We start from the raw sequence: 21,893 nt of genomic DNA on the forward strand, positions 1-21,893 counted from the left end.
TTCATCTGGAAAATTTATCTATCCTCCCATTGTTGCTTATATGCAAATTTGGAGCCAAAAAAAGAACTTCTTGGGATATTCAGATGTAGTTACAGATACACTTGCATATATCTAACCAAAGTGTGGTAAGCTCCAATTTTAATAGAGCCATTAATCCCTGTAGACTCAGAGCCCTCCAAGCTATGGTACTATATAATACTTTTATGTCCTACAGAGAGAAGTGCCACACTGTCTGGCCAAACAACTCTATGGGCATTTTATGAGCTATCAGATACCGATACTATCACATACAGGTATTGTGACAATGTCACGCATAATTACTACTACCCAAATCACGCTACCTTAATGACCCCCTCCACATCCGTGGGTGAGGCGTTCACTGGGTGGCCATCCCTGCATGCTTCATGGTGATGGGAGCCCCGGACCAGTATGTGGTTGTGCATGCGAATAACTCCTCTGTACAAAATTGTTGACTACAATGTTCTCATAATATATTTCTATTATACATGAACTCCAAGGCAAACTAATATATCATATAATTCTATACCCCTGAAGAAGCGGAGTGTTGAAACCCGCGAAACATGTTGGGTTAATGCCAGGTACCCTGGTTTGGGGCTACCGGAGCTTGTAAAACATCAATACTGCCTGAAATGTTCAGAACTGTATGTAATTGAAATGACTATGATGGTAATCTGTTCTGTACAATTTTTATTTTATAATTTTTCTTTTCCATTCTGTATGTAATTATTTTTAATGTAATAATAAAATTTATAATTTTATACATGGTGGTTTTCCATCGCTGATTACAGTACCGTTAAAATCCCACTAGCCCTCAATAATTTTTCCTTGCCCATTTCTTCTTTTCCAATTTTTCCTATTCAAATTTTTCCCCTCTTCTTCTCCTTCCCTCCCCTTTCCCCCCACCCCTTTTTTCTTTCTTTTTTTCCCCTTTTTTTTTCTTCCTCCTTCCCTTTCTTTCTTCCCTGTCATCCTCCCTTTTTTTCCGGTTTTTGTGTTAGACCCCCACACCAAGGTTTCACATAATTCCCAGTTTTTTGCAACATATTGATGTTAATAAAAAGAGTAAAGCCACAATAAATGGGGCCAACTATAGCGCTTGCTATGGGTGAGCTAGTACTAGAAAATTGCTTAACCAGTGCAAGTAGTAGCAATTGGATAGTGAGGTTGGTAGGCCTTATGTAATGTATGGTGCGTTAAACCTTATTATAGTGCTGTAGTGCTAGTGATAAGAACCAATGTAAATTAAATGGTGAAATGTATATAAACAGATTTTCAGCACAATAAACAATCAAAAATAAGTATTAATAACCCTAGATTTTTAATCGAGGTATATAGTGTACTACAAATTATAATATACAAATCTTAAAGGAATAAATGCAGTGCAAATTATATTTAAACAATAAAATTCATAGGAGTAAATAGGTGATAGGAAGTGCAGTTCTTTCTGTGGTGATTCAATCAAATGGTTCTAAAAAAAAAAAGTGGTTCAAAAATTGTTCATAAAATACAGTTCATGAGTGACTTAGGTGCAAATATGCAGATTATTCTTGAGTGCAGAGTGAATATAAAGTGCAGGTGCTCTGTGTTCAATCCTCCAATAATCTGGTGCTGGTACTTGATGTCACCGTGGGGAATAATAGAATAACACACTCACCAGATGAAGTGGGTCTTATATACTTTATGGTATTAAGACCTGTTAGCGCTTGTTTGACCACCTGGACCAGAGTAGATACCGCTGGGCGATGTAGTGCCCCAGTGTTCTGGATTGCCCTCTCCTGGATAACCTCCTTCCGTGGGGTCCGGTCAGGGTATTGGGAATAAAAGAAGCTCCAAATAGTGTATTACCGTTTAAAAGATTTTTTTTTTTCTTTTGGGGGGGGGGGGGGGCAAGGTATTGGTTTATTATGTGGTCATACATGAGCCTATGCTTCTCAGCAGTCATGTGCTTAAGCAAGAATACAGCATTTATGATTACTCGGAATTTTAAAATCTCCATGGCAGCAGGAAAACTTATATAATTATGTCTTAAAGGGAATATGTTTGTATATTTTCCATGAAAAGTCCATGATAATGAGCAGCAGCTTAAGGCCTCATTTGCACGGCTATAAAAACATGCAAGTGTTTTTAATTACAAATCTGAATGCAGCTGCATTGTTTTCAAAGGGACCATTCACACAGGTGCATGAACATGAGCTGCTTTCAGATCCGTAGTACAGAATCCAAAAATCTGCATCTAAGAAGATGTGCTTATGACCTTATGCATATAAACGCATGCATATGCATTTGTAAGAGTGTAAAATAAAACGGGGTATGTGTTTAAACGCATCTAAGCACACGTTTTTCATTGATCAGGAACTTTTCTCCTAGAAAACACGTGTAATAACATGTTCATTGTACATTTGAATGAGGCCTAATGCAATAAACTTGTCCCTTTAACCACTTGTAGACTGCGCTATAGCCAAAAGATGGCTACAGAGCGCTAGTCCAGTTGTGGGACGGCGTCAAGAAGGCGTGCCCTTTACCATGCAATCAGCTGTGTCCAATCACAGCTGATCACTTGTAAACAGACTTGCTGGTTATTGGAAGTCCTTTCCTCTCACGCTATGTCTTTGGGAGGAAAGGAGAGTCATTAACCGACAAACCTGTCTGCACATCCTTTACACGGATAATCAGGGCACTGGTGATCAGTGCCCTAATTATCAGTGCAGCCCCATCAGTGCCAATCAGTGTACATCAGTGCAGCCTATCAGTGCCATCTATCAGTGCCCATTAGTGCTGCCTATCAGTGCCCATCAGTGCCACCTATCAGTGCTGCCTATCGGTGCACATCAGGGCAGCCTCATCAGTGCAGCCTACCAATGCCCTTCAGTGCAGCCTATAATTGACCATTAGTGCAGCCTCATCAATGCCCATCAATGCAGCCTCATCAGTGTTCATCAGTGCCACCTTATCAGTGCAGCCTATCAGTGCCCATCAGTGCAGCCTATCAGTGCCCATCAGTGCAGCCAAATTAATGGCCATGAGTGCAGCCTCATCACTGCAGCCTAGCAGTGCCCATCAGCGCAGCCTAGTGGTGCCCATCAGTGCAACCCCATCAGCAAACATCAGTAAAAAAAGATAAATTACTGGTTTGCAAAATTTTATATAACAGAAAATAAGAAAAATATTTTTTTTCAAAATGTTTGGTGTTTTTACATTTGTTTAGCAAATAATAAAAAAGCCAATGGTGATTAAATACCACCAAAAGAAAGCTCTATTTGTGTGAAAAAAATGACAGGAAGAGGGTGAAAGTGCCCAGCACTGAAGTGGTTAAGGCAGAGCTAAACTGTCACAATCAACATTAGCTATTTTTAATCCTTATGCTGCTAATATTAGTAAATAGGAAGGTATAATGTATTTACTAGTTTTAAACTTTTTTTTTTTTTTTTCCTTCAGGTGCTTCCTGGTTTCTGGCATAGGTCAAAATTATGTCATACATCCAAGGAGTCTTCGTAGGCATTTTTTTTTTTTTTGCTTCTGGAGGAGGGGCTTTCTCAGCTAAGCACATCCCCCTGCCTGCATTCCTGAGCTAAGGGCAGATGGATTCCAGGAAGTAAATGGTACATGAATCATCTGTTCTTACTCAGGATGGCTGCAGCTAGAAATGCAAGGGAGTGTTTTTCAAAGTGATTTCTCAACAAAAATTAAGCATGGAGACATGGATAGATGGGTGACTTTGATTTAAGTATTAAAAATGACTTAAGTAGCCTTTTCCAGTTTGTTGTGCTTAGAGTCAGTTTAGTTCAGCTTTAAGATGTCAAAATGGCCAAAAAATCTTGCATTATGATGTTTGTATGTGGTTAAAACATATAAGGAAAGGCATCCTTATATGACATTCCTTGTGTTATTTTTCTTACATCTATTTATATGCATTTATGGCTTATTCACTCTAGTGTCTGTTCTGTGCTAGTAGTGGGGGGTGATGCCTTGCATTTTTATAACACAAAGCACTGTTCACCATTTTTTTCCTTTAACCACTTGAGTTGCAGAAGGTTTTACCCCCTTCATGACCAGACCATTTTTTGCCATGTAGCACTGAGCTACTTTTTTATCCAGCAACTGCTGGGTCATGCAACACTATGCAAATTATATTTTTATCATTCGGTAGTATTTGATCACAAACGTTTTTTTTATTTTTTGCCATACAAATAAAAATGAAAATTTTGGGAAAAAAAAGATATTCTCTACTTTCTGTTATAAAAAACAAATCCGAGAAAAAAAAAATGAACTTTAACATAAATTTAGGTGAAAATGTATTCTGCTACATGTCATGGGTAAAAAAAAAAAATCCCAATACGTCTCAAAGTGTAGCAAAAAGGTTACATTTAATGAAGGTACAACATTTAGCAACTCACATGGTTTAAAGCGGTAGTATACCGCTTTTTGACACTTTTACTTACAGGTAAGCCTATAATAAGGCTTACCTGTAGGTACAATTAATATCTCCTAAACTGGCACGGTTTAGGAGATATTTGCAGTGCATGCAGCCGCTCACGCGAGCGGCGCATGCGCTCTGAAGGTCCGGGGGGACCTTCAGTTTTCCTTGCCGGGAGCTTGCCGGAAAATCACTCCCGCGCGCAATGCGCTGGAGTGACGTCATCGCGGCTCCGGCCAATCACAGCGCCGGAGCCGCCGAACCCGGAAGAGACGCCGAGGGATCATGGCAGCGCCCGCTGCGATGTCCGGGGGTCCGTGTCGGGGCTTCGTTCTAAGGTAAGTAATACATAATGGGCTAGTATGCGATGCATGCTAGCTCACTATGCCTTTGTGTGCAGGTTTTTTTTTTTTTTTTTAATTTTCGGGTGTACAACCGCTTTAAAGATTAAAAAAGGGACATCTAAGTATGCAGACATCCGGGGTAAAGCTGTCCACATAGATTGTGCTCTGCACCTCCATCAATGTCATCCCTTCCACACTGCTCTCCATGAGCACTTCAAGCTTCCCTTTAAGATCGCTCTACTGCAGGGTAGTCTTCCCGGTCACAACTACAGACTGACAGCGGTGAGAGCCGGCGGTGAGGAGGATGGTCTATGTGGACAGCTTTACCCGGGATACCTGCATACTTAGATGTGCCTGTTTAATCATCATTCATTTGAGTTGCTAAATGTTGAACCTTCATTAACCTCCTGCCATCCGCGCTACAGCCTATATACGGCTGCAGCGCGGACTCGAATTTTCGGGAGGCCGTTTTTAAACGGCCTCCCAGTGACACGCCCCCCGCGCGCTCCCGCGAGCGCGCATCGGGGGGAATCTGTGTCGGCCGTGTCCCTTGGACACAGCCGATCACAGATCGTGGTGAATGGCCAATCACAGCGGCCATTCACCACGTGATCAAGCCGTCCAATGAGAGATGATCTCATATGTAAACATATGAGATTATCTCTCATTGCCGGCGCTCCTTCCTCACACAGAGCCTGCGTGTGAGGAAGGAGGGAGAGCTGCACAACGCCGGGGACACAGAAAAAAGTAATCAGGGCACCGATCACCAGTGCCCTGATTACTAGAGGTACACCAAACACACCTTCAATGCCCACAGTGCCCACCATCAGTGCCCCCATCAGTGCACACAATCAGTGCCCATAGTGCTGCCAGTCAGTGCCCATCAGTGCCTGCTCATCTAGGCACTGATGAGCACTGACTGGCAGCACTATGGGCACTGAGTGTGGGCACTGATGGTGCTGCTCATCAGTGCCGCCCATCAGTGCTCATCAGTGCCACCCGCCAGTGCCCATCAGTGCCACCTGCCAGTGCCCATCAGTGCCGCCCGCCAGTGCCCATCAGTGCCGCCCGCCAGTGCCCATCCTTGCCGCCCGCCAGTGCTCATCAGTGCTGCCCGTCAGTGCCACCTCTCAGTGCCCGTCAGTGCCACCTCTCAGTGCCCAGCAGTGCCACCTCTCAGTGCCCAGCAGTGCCGCCTATCAGTGCTCATCAGTGCCGCCTATCAGTGCTCATCAGTGCAGCATATTAGTACCTCCTCATCAGTGCCACCTCATCAGTGCCCATAAGTGCCACCTCAGCAGTGCCCATAAGTGCCACCTCATCAGTGCCCATCAGTGCAGCCTATCAGTGCCCATCAGTGCCGCCTCATCAGTGCACATCAGTGAAGGAGAAAATTTTATTTATTTTCAAAATTTACTCGCAGAAAATAAGAAAAACTTTTTTTTTTCAAAATTTTCTGTCTTTTTTCTTTTTTTTTATAAAAAATAAAAAACCCAGAGATGATTAAATGCCACCAAAAGAAAGCTCTATTTGTGTGAAAAAAATGATAAAAATGTTATATGGGTACAGTGTAGCATGACCGCGCAATTGTCATTCAAAGTGTGCGAGCGCTGAAAGCTAAAAATTGGTCTGGATGGGAAGGGTGTTTAAGTGCACAGAAGGCAAGTAGTTAAATGTAACCATATTGCTACACTTAGAGGCGCCTCTCTTCTCTTTTATACTCTGTAGCTCCTGCTGTAATTTGCTTCTAATCCCAGTGTGAAGGCGCCATTTGTGGATGGACATTATAAACTGAAGGATTTATGAATAAATGGTTGTGGAACGAATCATTTGAGTTTTTTATTATTTCTTATGGGATATTTGCTTTGATATAAGAGTGCTTTGGATTACAAGCATGTTCCTGGAACGAATTACGCTTGCAATCCAAGGTTTTACTGTATACTGGAATTTATGCAGATATGACACTAGACTGGTAATAGGGGTGATCAGCAACTTGTAGTGGGACTGTGAAAGTGTGGTGGGAAATCTGCCACTAGCTGATGCTGGCTGGGAGGGACACTAACTGACTGACACTGACAAAAATAGTGACACTAATCAGTGGTAATACTGCACTTTGTCACTGCGCTAATGACATTGGCTGGGAAGGGGTTAACATCTAGGGGCAAATCAAAGGGTTAACTGTGTGCCTAACAATGTGTAATGTGTGCTGCTTTTAGTTAACTATTTGGCTATTCTTTTCTCTCTACTTTGCTTTTTGTAAACACAGAACTCTATGTGTGATTGGCCACAGTCTATCAGCTGACTTCAGCCATAATCATTGACTGAAATCAGCTGCCAAACTCGTGCTGTGTCTAATCACAGCACGGGTTGGCAGGGAGCATGGGCACCCAGAAGAAAGGCTGTCACATACCAGTATGTCACCCAGCCTGCAGCTTCCGTACCCTCGGAGTACAACTACTGTGGGTGGGCGGCAAGAGGTTAATCAATATTTAACCACTTCAGCCCCGGAAGGTTTACCACCCCCCCCCTTTATGACCAGGCCATTTTTTGCGATACGGCACTGCGTTATTTTAAATGACAATTGCGCAGTTGTGTGACGCTGTTCCCAAATAAAATGTATGTATTTTTTTCCCACAGATAGAGCTTTCTTATGGTAGTATTTGATCACCTCTGCGGTTTTTATTTTTTGCGCTTTAAACAAAAAATGACGGACAATTTTGAAAAAAAAAAAAACAATATTTTTTAATTTTTTCTATAAAACATATCCAATAAAAAAATGTAAAAACTCAAATTTCTTAATCAATTTGGACCAATATGTATTCTGCTGCATATTTTTGGTAAAAGAAAATCCCAATAACCGTACAGTATATTGAGTTAAGCCCCGTACACACGTACCGAATGTCGGCCGAACGATCGGCCGTCTTTTGTCCGGTGCTGTCATGTCAGCTGAAAAGTGCAAAAGACTGCACACGAATTTTGTCGGCCAACAACAGCCGACTGCAGAAGTGATGTCATGTGATGGTTAACTTTCCGTGTGTTTTTTCTTCTCTGAGCATGCCCAGTCTTGCTAATCTGCTGTTTGTCGGCCGAATTCTGTACTGACTGGCGAACAATCAACAAACAAACAAAAATTTTATAGCCTGCACACACGATTCTGTTCGGCCGAAAAGTCGCTGTCGGTTGTCGGAAGCATCATACTAACAAGCCGACAATCGGCCGATCGTTTGGCGGCCGAATATTTACGGCCGACAATCGGTACGTGTGTACGGGGCTTAAGTCATAGCGTCTACAAACTATTGAATAGATTTATGTCTTTTTTATTTTTTGACATTTTTTGTACAAGTAATGGCGACAATCGACATTGCGGCGAACAAATGTGACACTAAATTACCCTTTTTGGGAACCAGTGACACCAATACTGTGATCAGTGCAAAATAGATGCGAATGACACTGGCAGCGAAGTGGTTAATATCAGGGGCGACCAAAGGGTTAAATATGTTCCTTGTGAGTGCTTTCTAACTGTGGGGGGGGGGGGTTTCTTTGACCGGGGGAAGACAGAGATCCATGTTCCTGCTTAGCAGGAACACAAGATCTTTATCTTCCCCTATGACAGAGCGGTGATCTGCCTTGTTTACATAGGCAGACTGCTGTTCTGCTTCTCTCACGAATGATTGCGGAGTGCTGGCAAACATCAGGTCCGCCGGACCTGCTGACTGGCTCCGGCTGTGTCCAATCACAGCAGGAGCAGGTTGCCAAGGGCGCGCATGAACCCCAGACCCCGTGCGCGGAATAAAGTACAGGTAAATCATTTAGCGCAGGATGGCCGCCCTGCTGCAGTATATCAGCGTGGGGCGATCCAGAACTGGTTAAAGCGGAGTTCCGGCATCAAAATGGAAAAAAAAGATTTTGGGCCATACGCTTGCTGGTAAAGAAATGGATATTGCTGATTTTTTTTTTTTTTTGGTCACTTACCTTATTATAGAAGAAAATATACTCACCTTCCTTCCACTTCCTCCCTCTGCGGCCGCGCTGTCTCTTCCGGTTTGCGATCACTCCTGGGAGCTGAACGTCATCGCTCCCAGGAGTCAATGCGCCTGCACCGACCCTGCTCGTCAGTTCCTGTGCAGGCATGGCATTCCCTGCTAAACAGCTTCTGGGCATGCCACTCGGAAGTGATGAGCAGGGCCATTGCAGTGCATTGTGGGACTCCGACGTCATGGAAGAGGTCACGAAGAGGGACTCTGCAGCTTCAGCTGCCCACTCCTGAGATGGCAGCGCTGGAGAAGAAATTTTCAAGGTAAGTATTTCTTCTTACAGGTAAGTGCGACCCGGGACAGTTCAGAGTATAGTTGCCAACATTTAAAGAAAATTTCCAGGGACACTTTGCAGCACAGCTATCAATTACCACACCCACTTCCAAGAAGCTCCGCCCACGCTGCATAATTAATCTCGCCTACTTATCAGATTATAGAGTCTACTCAATAAAGAGAGAATTACAGGAAATTGAAAAGGGAATTTCAAACTTAAGGCCACAGTAGCAGAGTTGGAAGAATTCTCCTATTCAGTTGCACTACTTCTGCGTAACATTTATGGGCAGCCCTATTAACAGGCGCTTCCAGGGACAATATAAATTACCTGGGACAGGCTCCTATTTGCAGGGACTGTCCCAGGAAAAAAGGGACAGTTGGCAAGTATGTCAGAGGCTATCCATTATGGAATGTACTAGCCCTGACTGTCCCGGGGGTATTTTTAGCTAAAATTGACCCCCGAGGCCGGAACTCCGCTTTAAGTATCAAAATGATTCCAGCTGAGCTGCAGTAGATAGGTGCGTTTACCAGTCAGGGCTGAACAAGGCCATCCATTGCCCAGGGCAAAGATGTTAAACTGCATCCCTCCCTTCCCTTAGGGTTAGGGTCAGTGTGCCCACATCCCTGCAATAAACCATGGCATTCGTCCCTCCTACCCACCCCTTGTCCCGGGCCTGTTACCAGTGCTGCATTTTTTAACAACACACTGCAACCCACCTGCAGACAGTATTGCAGTGTGATCAGAATGCATAGAAACAATTATTTTCTATGGGCCTTTGCAGTGACTGGCGATCTAGTGTGGAAAAATGCCCATTACCGCACATAGCGTGAACCTACCCTCACAAGTACCTTCCCAAGCTGTGACAGTGACAGTTTTTGTCCCAATCCTTACCATTACCACTTTTTGATAGACAGTTCGGTCCGTATGGGTATCAAAAATATAAAGGCATGTAAAATAAAATAAAAAAATAAATAAAAAGAATCCAAACAATGAATACTGACATTACATGTGCACATCCCATACATCTATTAGATTGTAAGCTCTCAGGAGCAGAGCCCCCTTGAATGACTTAATTGTGCAAACTATTGGCGCAATATAAATCCTGAATAACAACAATAATACTTTAGCAGAATACAATTATTTTTGCAGTAGCGGTCCTTTAAGTAATCGCATCTTGAATTTCAGATAGATTCACTGCTGGCAATAAATAATATTCATTTCATCATTCCTGTGTTCAGAGACAAGAGATACAAGTCAGTATTCACTTTGTGTAATGTTATTTTGAAGACAGATGCAGACTGCCAACAAACACAGTTCAATTATATCTAACTGATTGTGATTTAGTCATAAGAAACCTTGATCTAAGATCGCCCCCTACTGGTGAAATAATAGAAACAATCCAAGACAATAAAAACAGAAAATATTTGATTATTGTAAAGATGAGCAGACCTGGTGGTTTCATGGTTGGCTGAGAATATATTTCAATGTTACAAAATAAATAAAAGTGTAATAATCTTGGTCTTGGCAAGTTGCTGAAATTCTGAACCTTTTACACTGTGTATGTCAGAGGTGAAGGAGCGTGCATTCTGTTATCCAATGTGGCATTGTCATAATTCACTGTTTAATAAATAATGTAAATGTTTACTATACTGTACTATTTGGAATATTATAATTATTACATTATACATATAAATTAATAGCTCTAAGAATTATGACTATAAACCAACAGAGTGATTGGAAATCCTAATTATTGACTCAAATACCATGCTTTTTTTTCTGGGTATTAATTAATATATATGCATGTGTATCTAAAGCTATTTTTTTGCATTGGACATAGCATTGAGACATTAGAATACCTATCAGTTTTATATTGCTGTTTGTACCCCTGCTGGGGAGATTCATTCTCTCTATGGTGTCTCTCCAGGTGAGGGAGAGTCAACATTTTGAACTGTCACCAGAACAGGAATAGAGGGGAATCTTCCAGTGGATTCAACTGTCTAAGGCCCCTTTCACACGGGTGCACCGCCCGACGGAGTCCGTTCTGATCGATCCGCTGATCCCCACTGAGCAAGCGGATGACAGCTCCGTCTCCGCTCTGTGTGCAGAGACGGAACTGTCAAATCCCCGCTCTCCTCTATGGGGAGATCAGATGAGAATGGACCGTCTGCCCGTTCTCATCCGATCACATCCCACCCGATCCTCCAGACGGATGGAAAAAAGGGTTTCAATCCGTCTGGATTTCACGGACAGGACCGGATTGGATAGCAGCGGGTGTCAGCGGAGATGTCTCCACTGACATCCACTGCCCCATAGGGATGCATGGAGCATCCAAACAGCTCTGCCTGTGAAACTGACAGGCGGATCGGATTGGATCGCCCATGTGAAAGAGGCCTAAGAGGATATTAACCTCACTTAGGAGAGATTTGTATTCACTTCCTGTGTTGTATTTACAGGACAGGAAGTAAAGGAAAATCTACACAATGGGATACACGTGAAAAAAAGTAAAGAAAAATGTGGGCTTTAGATATACTTTAACCGCCCCTGCATTATCCCCAAGCATTACTCAAGTTAAAAAAATAAAATGTAAAAATAAATATCCCTAAATGAATAACGCTTTGAACATTGAATTCCTGGCTAGAGCAATGCTTTTGATTAACACAAGAAGTTCCAGATGTTAGAACAACATTCACATTGGCAGAGCCGAGGAAAATCACTGATCATCCTCTTTTTTTTGTGAACCCGGAAGTGCTCAGAGCAGAGCAGATCATGGCTGTCAGATTCTGGACAGAGGCCAGTATACTATTTCTTTGCCAGCAGTGCAGGGACGACATCACAGGCCTAGTAGGCACCAATGTCTCCAAAAATAGGACCTGTCACTGCACAATACTATCACATAGTCAGCCCCCTGTGATGGTAAAAACATGAAGTAAATAAATAAATAAAGTAATGTAATGATAAAGTTGAAAAAAAATACTTAAAAAGAAAAATGTAAGGGACCCACAACCAGACTGGCAACTTTCAGCCCATGGGGCAAGTACAAACCAGACGCCCATGGCGCAGCAATTCGGCCCTCTTCCCACTCTTCCTTTTCTCTTCTTCCTTGCTAGTTTTTCTTAATACCTTAATCTATGGTCCCACATTCTTTCTTCAAACAATGGTTGCGATGACCGCTCCATAAATCAGCTTTCCTTACTGGCCACTATCATTATATACAATTCACCATCAGGATGGGACATAGCTGTCAGTCCTGCATTATATGTGATTATGTAAGCTCATCCACATTGCTTTCCGGTAGAGCATAGGAACTGATCGCCGACTGTTGAGGGAAGGTGGAGTAAAGTAAGTAGATTACCCCATAGACAAGAAGATGAGTAATATACATTTCATCAGCTGTGGGGAAGATCACACTTTTAGTTGTTATTACTGAGCTAGGCTTTAAAATGGTTCTAAAGCCTAAAGATTTTTTGCTTTAATGCATTCCTCACCTGATCCCGTGCTGTGCCCATCTGCAGCGGCTCTCTCCGCACTCACAGGCTTTGCGGAGGCAGTGGGAGCCATTCACTCCCACTGTTGTCAGTCAAATTCTGTGACGAGGGAGTGAGGGGCAGGGCCGAGCCACGATGTCTTCGTCTATGGATGCAAACAGCCTGCCCTCAGGTGTGCCACCATAGAGAGAGGAGAACGAGCCAGGAGCACCAGCAGGGAAACCGAGAAAAGCAGGATCGGGTCCGCTCTGTGCAATTTTATTGCAGAGAGCAGATAGGTAGATCATGTTTGTTATTTAAAAACAAAAATGAATTTAAAAATCACACTATAATGATTTGAGACAATGTTTGTGTAATGATTATGATGATTGTGTAAAATAAGCGAGATTGTTGTAAGAAAGGGGAAGTAGATGCTTCATTTGCAACATACCCTTGGCGCTGGTAGGCTCCTAGGACCTGCCTAGCCATACCTGAACTCCTTCTCTATCACACTCACCTTGAACAAGTGTGTGATGAATTATTTTCTTCTGGAGGAGTAGAGGCATACTATGCGAGGTGGAGAGGATTATAGAAGTGGAGTGGAGGGAGTATATGGCTGGGTCATCTTTGCCATGCACACGTGGGTACCTTCTGTGCAGAGTGCACTCATTAATGCCTGGGACCAGAGACGGGGCAGAGACTGAGGTCATGTGAAAAGTCTAACATTAAGGCAGTTCCCGACTTAGATGTATCATCCTCCTAGGTGGGTGCTAGGTAGGTTTATATAGTTTTTGGTTTCTCTGTTTAACAGGGAGACAGCTAGCTAAATCTAGGAGCTATCTGCCTAACAGAGGGCTGTGATTCCTAGATAGGTGCTGCCTAGTGTGCTCTGATGCTGCTCCAATAGTAGTGCAGTTTATTGACTTTTGGAGGAAACCATGTAGATGGGAGGAGGGGATATCTGTACAGCCCTGGCCAATAGGCACTGGAGGGGTCCTGGTGCATGCTGGGTGACTGTACTTATATCTGATGTGCACATTTGGCTCCTGGTATTTGGCTGGAGAGGGGGCTGCTGCCTCTCCCCAGCCAAGGCTGCCATGCAGGCCTCAGGTGGTTTACCTGAGGGCCATAGTCAGAGATACTAAAACCCAGGGACTCTTTTGAGGGCTGACTGAGGGAGGATGTCCATGGATCTCGTCTGGTACTACGGGAGAAAGAGATCTGCGGACAAGAACTTTGTGAGTACAGACGTCCCACAGGGATCCTAGAGACTGTTGCTGTTAGAATCCCCCTCTTGGTGCTAGAAAGTCAGTGGGCTGGGTGTAAGCTAAAGGGGGATACTGGCTAGTGTCCTGAAGATACAGTGCTCACTGCGTCTGCTGCTAACACAAGCAAAGGACGTATTCTTTCCATGCAAGTGCTGTATGGTTCAGCAGAAGATCTGGTTTTCAGTTCCACTAAAGTGAGACCAAGTGAGAGTTGTCACCACCTGTGCATGGTTGAATTTGGAGCATCCCACTAGTCCCTTCTCCTATCCAAGTTCTCCAAAAAAATCATAAATCAACAAAACAAATCCCCTAGACTGGTCCTTGAAAATAACGAGCGAAAGTGTATGTGTGCACCTGGCAGCGTGTTAAAATACCTGGTATCTGGCAACAGGATAATCAGAGGGAGACCTAATATAGTTCTGTGCTCAGTGGTTCTATTTAGAGATGCTACATAGAGATGAGCCTTCACTATGTGGAGTAGTAAACATACAGAGTCCATCTGTAGAAGTCTTATCCCATGTCACTAAACTCTGTAACTTGATATGTGTTGCATTAGGAGGGATGCTGCAGAGCCTGCGCCCTCTCCACCAGTCCAGCGTGCCTCTATTTCCTCACTCTCAGTAACAGAATTAGTGTGGACCTCATGCGTGTACTTGTTAACTCCTTCCTTCCTGTACTCATGTGACCAGGCCATGGATCTCTGTGTGGTGGGTTCAGATCTGGTTGCTACAGGAAACGGACCGCTAGGGAGGGAGCCAGAAAATCAACCCCCTCGCTAACAGAGGACCTGTCACCTACACCAGCTACCACACTTAATGACTGGTTGCTTGTGTCTTGAACTGTGCTTGGGTACTCTTAGCAACTACACTCCTCCTCCTTGTGTTGCCTAGTTAACCCTCAAGCTTCATACCCCTTTGTGCTTTACAGACTCCGTTTTTTTTGATACACCAAAACCAACATGCATACCTTTGAATTACTTCAGTGCAGGCTTAGAACAGTTAATGCAACTTTACTGAAAAGTTTTTGGCATTACAGTTCAATGTAAGCTTAGATTGTAAGCTCTAACGAGCAGGGTCATCTGATTCCTTCTGTATTGAAGTGTATTGTATTTGTACTGTCTACCCTCAAGTTGTAAAGCACTGCGTAAACTGTCGGCGCTATATAAATACTATATAATAATAATAATAATAATAATGTGAGCAAAGTCCATTTCCTAACGCTTACTACAACTAAATGGTTGCCCAGGCATCCCTCTGCAAGGTAGTCCATGTTGGAATTCTCCAGGTGCTGGTTGATCTCCAGATCCCTGGTGCCTCCAACAGACTGCAAAGCACAGCAGTCCTCCTTCACAGCGCGGGCCAAGGGCCTTGGACCTCAGCCTTCCTCTTTTTATATCAAAGGTGGGCAGGCTGGGACCAAAAAGCCTGGGAACTGAGGACCCATGCCTGGGTCAGCCACTAACTAGCTAATGCAGCAATAAACAACCTGCCTACAAGTATGAGGGATGGGAGTTTGAGGTATAGGAGTATATGGGGTTGATATGTTATTCGTAAGAAATATTCTAAGAGTCAGGATGATGTTGATACAGGATTGACATTTAAGAACGCTGACCCATATCTTGCACTGGAACCTAGATTTGTCAAGCTACACCACTGGTATCAACTTAGACACAGTAGAAGTTAAAAGATAAAAATAATTTAGACAATTTATTCCTAAGGGCCCTCTCATTCTCTTTATGCTTTCTATACCCAATTACACGCATCGGATCATAGTGTAACTTGGATCAGAAGCCAACGCCTGTGACTGGCCTTTTCCCCTTTTAGGGTGTAATGAAACAGTGGACATATAGCAGTGACTTCAGGAAACCCAAAAACGTGAGACTGTCATCTGATATGACGCTGAGTGGTGAATGTCATATTATGTCTATGGATACTATGAAACTTTTTACATTTAATACCTCAATTATTTATTTTGTATTCAGTTGGGACAGAGCAAGCACTCAAGCATTAGGAGTTCAGAAGATGGCAACCTGAACAACATAAGCCAAACACCCTCAAGATATCAGGTAAGTACAAAGCATTCACATATTTCAAAACCATAATAATTATATTCAAAAGTTGGTCCACCTCAACTAATATTTCAGTGTGTGTTAGATGCTGAGAAGTAAAACAAGCTAATGGTTATTTGTTTCTGTTGGACTCCAGTGGTGAGATTTCTACACTTAATTTGTCACATCTACAAACGTTTAACAGCAGTTATGTTTCTGTCCTGATGAACTTCCAATCTAAAAATAATTTGAAAAGGATTAAAAGAGGTGCATGGAAGCAAGCCAGCCCCCAGTCTGATGTACCCACCCTCCAGTCTGCCACCAACCAAGTAGACCTGTCTCAATATACATAAAGAACAGGGGTTTAGTTGACACGCATTTGCAAACGCATATGTAAGCTGCAGAGCCACGACACGGCACCCTGTTTTATCTGCAGTCCTAACACTTTTAAATTTAAGTGTCTCCACTCTGGGAGCACATGGCTGCTAATGGATGGATAGGAAGCAGGTGGGAGGGAGCAGCCCAAACTTCCCCCACCCCACTTCCATCCACGACTGGTATGGTATCTCAATGCTCTAATAGCAATGTTCTTGAATGTTCAATGAACTTCCAATCTACTTTTCATAATGAATAATCTAAAAGTAAGAGTGGGAGATCTCCATGTTGGAGCAGGTGTGGCAAGACTGCACCCCTGAATTCCCCTGGGATTTAAAATTCTGGAGGGTGACTAAGCACTGCAGAATCCACCAGTGACTGATACATTATATGGCCAAAGTATGTGGACCTTTCTCCAAATGATGAAGTTCAGGTGTTTCCGGTGATGGGTACTGTTAATGCTACAGCATACAAAGACATTTTAGACAACCATTGACTTTTAAGCCCCGTACACGCGTACCGATTGTCGGCCGTAAATATTCGCCCGACGACCGATCGGCCGATTGTAGGCTTGTTAGTATGATGCTTCCGACAGCCGACAGCGCATTTTCGGCCGAACAGAATCTGTCGTGCAGGCATTAAAATTTTTGTTGGCCAACACCAGAACGGCCGATTGTTCGCCAGTCAGTACAGATTTCTGCCGACAGACAGCAGATTAGCAAGACTGGGCATGCTCAGAAAAGAAAAAACACACGGAAAGTTAACCATCACATGACATCACTTTTGCAGTCGGCTGTTGTTGGCCGACAAAATTCGTGTGCAGTCTTTTGCAGTTTTAAACAGACATGACAGCCCTGGATAAAAGACGGCCGAGCGTTCAGCCGACGATCGGTACGTGTGTACGGGGCTTTAACCTCCTGGCAACAGTTTGGGAAAGACTCTGTGTGCTTTTTAGGGGAAGAAAGATACCTTAAATCAAAGCCCTCCATGGGCGTGCTGTCACCGATGCAGAGGCTTCTACTTTCACCCAGTGTTCCTTCCGGGGTTCGCAAAATCCACCTGTCTGACTGGCCAAGCCATGAGCCACACTGATGAGTCTCGGCTGTGGCACACAGCTCTGAAGGAACGGCACGGGTATGCGCACAACTCTCTCGGTGCTGCAATTCAATTCAAAGTGCAAATTCTCATTTAATGTTTTTGCTCTTTATATGCTTGATACTTGATGAACCGTCTATTGATATTGTTGAACAGGATTTCCACTTTGAATTGGATTGCTGCACTGAGAGTTGTACCCCTTTGGGGTTGGATGGACAGGTGTGAATGGATTTTCTTTTCACTTAAATTGGTTTTAAATGTAAAGGCTGTGAAAAGAGCAGTCAGATCAATGAAAGATGAATTCTGACTGGTTTCTGTGAGTTATTGTACTTTGTACATTCTTGTTTGCCAGCATCTGCTCTCTTCTTACCCAAAAATTGTTGACTAAACATCAGAAGCTTTGAGCAGACAGTTTGGCTTTCTTTCCAAGGAGGAGACCCCCTCCATAATGCATGACTCTGAGAGGATGAAGCTGTTTGCAAAAGGTTTACAGAACTGAGAAATACAGATAGTACAGAGTAGAATCTTAAAAAGGGACCCTGGCTTTAATTGTGTTGTCACCACAACACAATGACCTATCATAAATGCTTGAGGGTCTCCGCTCAGGATGTCAAAGTCTAGTTAGTTGGATGCCACTGACCAGTGATGGTGCAGGCTGAGAAAAGGTCTGTCCAGACCCAAAGCATAATGCAAAACATAAGCAAGTAAAATCACCCTTAGCTCGATTTATCCAGTCTCCAACATGTTTCACCCCTGCCCCCGGGGCTTAATCATGGAGATGCTGGTGGCAGGGGAATAAATATTATCATCGGCTGCCTAAATATTGATGTGGGTAAACCACTCAAAAAATTTAAAGGGACAAGCAAATGAAAAAATGCACCGTTTAGCATAAGTCCAGGCCCCTGAAAAGCAACCATAGACAGGAACGTCACATTTGGTATAGCAATAATGAGCAATAATAGACAATTTAGGGGGATGCATGTACAGGTGCAAAAAGTAAATAGAAGCTAAAAACAATGGGTAGAGAAATAAAAATAATATTGTTGCATATAAAATGCAAAAATCTGCCACGAGCAATCCTACAAAAGCCAAATCCCCTGGTGAAAAACTGTTATTTGTTACATTTTTTTGTTTATTGTTTTATTGGTCATGGAGTTCACTTTTTTTATTAAATTGTATTTTTATTTATTTTTAAAGAAAACAATTCACAAACAAAGGGCAAATAGCCACCATGTAGCATTGACAGCATACATTTGACAAAGAAAAAACAATATAAAAGAAACATTTGTACTGTATCAAAAATAAAGAAAATAATAAAAATATCAATAGATAATAATAAGTCTCTGTAAATATTGCCAGTACTAAGCAAGATAAATAAAACGGAGTTCACTTTAAATTATGTAGTACAAGAAAACTAAAAAACATGTCTTTAGAAACAGGAAGTAAGCTTAAGTGATGAGGATGGAGGTTGTGCCATAATATTACACCTGTGTGGTAAATCCCAATCATAAGGCTTAGGGTTGATTTACTAAAGCTGGAGAGTGCAAAAATCGGGTGCAGCTCTGCATAGGAGCCAATCGGCTTTCGGGTTTTATTGTCAAAGCTTAATTAAACAAACTGAAGTTAGAAGCTTATTGGCTGCCATGCAGAGCTTCACCAGATTCTTTGTGCACCACTTTTAGTAAATCTCCCCTTTAGTTACGAATTACAAAAAAGGTTCTCAGAAGTAGAGGACATAGACGCCCCCCCCCCCCCTTGCAATGTCTCTCATCCCAGCAATAATATTCAATACACAAACATTGGGAGAGATATTGGGAGAGATAGGGGGTCATAACTAACACAATCTAAGGGAGTTGATAGAGTAACCTATGAGGACACAATTAACTGGTATGAGCCCATTTACAATATACGATAAGTGGAAAAGATGGTCTCCAACAACTATTTGAATCTGTTAACAATAAATGCTATATTTTATATACCTGTGCCAGTAAAGTCCATGTTTTCCCAATCCCATTCTCTGGTGTCCAACAATGTCACAACAATGTGACATAGTCCACAGGAACAGGTGACCTTGAGGCAAGGTTAAACCACAGCACAATGCAGCAAAGCCTACCCATATAACCATTACTATGAAAGACCACGGTGGCATCAACTTTCTACGAGCATCTAACCATATTTAGATAACTAACCATAAATAAATGCATGATTTCAGATTTATGTATTTCGAATATTCCAGATTATATATTATTCAATAACATTTAATAATGTTTTGCTTCCATTTTGTAGAAAATAATGAAGCGTCTCATAAAGCGTTATGTTCTAAAAGCTCAGGTTGACAAGGAAAGTGATGAAGTTAATGAAGGTGAGTCAAAGGAGCCATTAACTGGTGTTTATGACATACGGTATTTAGGTGTCAGGGGTAATCAGATCCATGGACTGAAAAGACCGTAAGAGAAAAGGTTCAGAAATGTTATGTATGGTTTTAACCTTCCTTGCACACCAGCCGCCTGCTTCTGTTTTCCGGACCTGTGGTTGCCTCTTTTGTCCTATTATGCCTGCATCAACCTTTAAAGTATATGTAAACCCTGACCTTATAAAACAGCCCATTCAGTTTAAAATAGAAATGTAAGGCAAAACATTTGTGTGTATATATATATATATATATATATATATATATATATATATATATATATATATATATATATATATATATATATATATATATATATACAGTGGGTACGAAAAGTATTCAGACCCCCTTACATTTTTCACTCTTTGTTATATTGCAGCCATTTGCTAAAATCATTTAGGTTCATTCTTCTTCCTCATGAATGTACACATAGCACCCCATACTGACAGAAAAACACAGAATTGTTGACATTGTTGCAGATTTATTAAAAAAGAAAAACTGAAATATCACATGGTCCTAAGTATTCAGACCCTTTGCTCAGTATTTAGTAGAAGCCCCCTTTTGATCTAATACAGCCAGGAGTCTTTTTGGGAAAGATGCAACAAGTCTTTCACACCTGGATTTGGGGATCCTCTGCCATTCCTCCTTGCAGATCCTCTCCAGTTCTGTCAGGTTGGATGGTAAACATTGGTGGACAGCCATTTTTAGGTCTCTCCAGAGATGCTCAATTGGGTTTAAGTCAGGGCTCTGGCTGGGCCATTCAAGAACAGTCACGGAGTTGTTGTGAAGCCACTCCTTCGTTATTTTAGCTGTGTGCTTAGGGTCATTGTCTTGTTGGAAGGTAAACCTTCGGCCCAGTCTGAGGTCCAGAGCACTCTGGAGAAGGTTTTTGTCCAGGATATCCCTGTACTTGGCCGCATTCATCTTTCCCTCGATTGCAACCAGTCGTCCTGTCCCTGCAGCTGAATAACACCCCCACAGCATGATGCTGCCACCACCATGCTTCACTTTTGGGACTGTATTGGACAGGTGATGAGCAGTGCCTGGTTTTCTCCACACATACCTCTTAGAATTAAGGCCAAAAAGTTCTATTTTGGTCTCATCAGACCAGAGAATCTTATTTCTCACCATCTTGGAGTCCTTCAGGTGTTTTTTAGCAAACTCCATGTGGGCTTTCATGTGTCTTACACTGAGGAGAGGCTTCCGTCGGGCCACTCTGCCATAAAGCCCCGACTGGTGGAGGGCTGCAGTGATGGTTGACTTTCTACAACTTTCTCCCATCTCCTGACTGCATCTCTGGAGCTCAGCCACAGAGATCTTTGGGTTCTTCTTTACCTCTCTCACCAAGGCTCTTCTCCCCCGATAGCTCAGTTTGCCCGGACGGCCAGCTCTAGGAAGGGTTCTGGTCGTCCCAAACGTCTTCCATTTGAGGATTATGGAGGCCACTGTACTCTTAGGAACCTTAAGTGCAGCAGAAATCTTTTTGTAACCTTGGCCAGATCTGTGCCTTGCCACAATTCTGTCTCTGAGCTCTTCAGGCAGTTCCTTTGACCTCATGATTCTCATTTGCTCTGATATGCATTGTGATCTGGAAGGTCTTATATAGACAGGTGTGTGGCTTTCCTAATCAAGTCCAATCAGTATAATCAAACACAGCTGGACTCAAATGAAGGTGTAGAACCATCTCAAGGATGATCAGAAGAAATGGAAAGCATCTGAGTTAAATATATGAGTGTCACAGCAAAGGGTCTGAATACTTAGGACCATGTGATATTTCAGTTTTTCTTTTTTAATAAATCTGCAACAATGTCAACAATTCTGTGTTTTTCCGTCAATATGGGGAGCTGTGTGTACATTCATGAGGAAGAAGAATGAACTTAAATGATTTTAGCAAATGGCTGCAATATAACAAAGAGTGAAAATTTTAAGGGGGTCTGAATACTTTTTGTACCCACTGTATATATGTATATATATATATATATATATATATATATATATATATATATATATATATATAAACATTATATATACTTTTTCCCTTATTTTAAAGTGATCACATACCCCCTGTTCCCAGCTGCATAAGGAGCTCAGAAAACTAGGGGAGGAGAAACAGCAGGGCACTAATCTTCCCAGTGTATGGCTGTGCA

General features: G+C 42.5%; 1 protein-coding gene across 1 annotated transcript in view; it reads left to right on the top strand.

The window, feature by feature from the left end:
• TRPC6 (transient receptor potential cation channel subfamily C member 6) overlaps nucleotides 1-21,893 on the top strand; it is a 376,611-nt gene that overhangs the window by 348,211 nt on the left and 6,507 nt on the right. The window contains exons 10-11 of the mRNA XM_082244685.1: nucleotides 15,801-15,884; nucleotides 19,623-19,698. Of these exons, the coding sequence (XP_082100811.1) occupies nucleotides 15,801-15,884; nucleotides 19,623-19,698 (160 nt within the window). The remainder of the gene's footprint in view (nucleotides 1-15,800; nucleotides 15,885-19,622; nucleotides 19,699-21,893) is intronic.

This window comes from Pelophylax lessonae, assembly GCF_965119305.1.
Source record: "Pelophylax lessonae genome assembly, chromosome: 2".
In the NCBI taxonomy this organism is placed as follows: domain Eukaryota; kingdom Metazoa; phylum Chordata; class Amphibia; order Anura; family Ranidae; genus Pelophylax; species Pelophylax lessonae.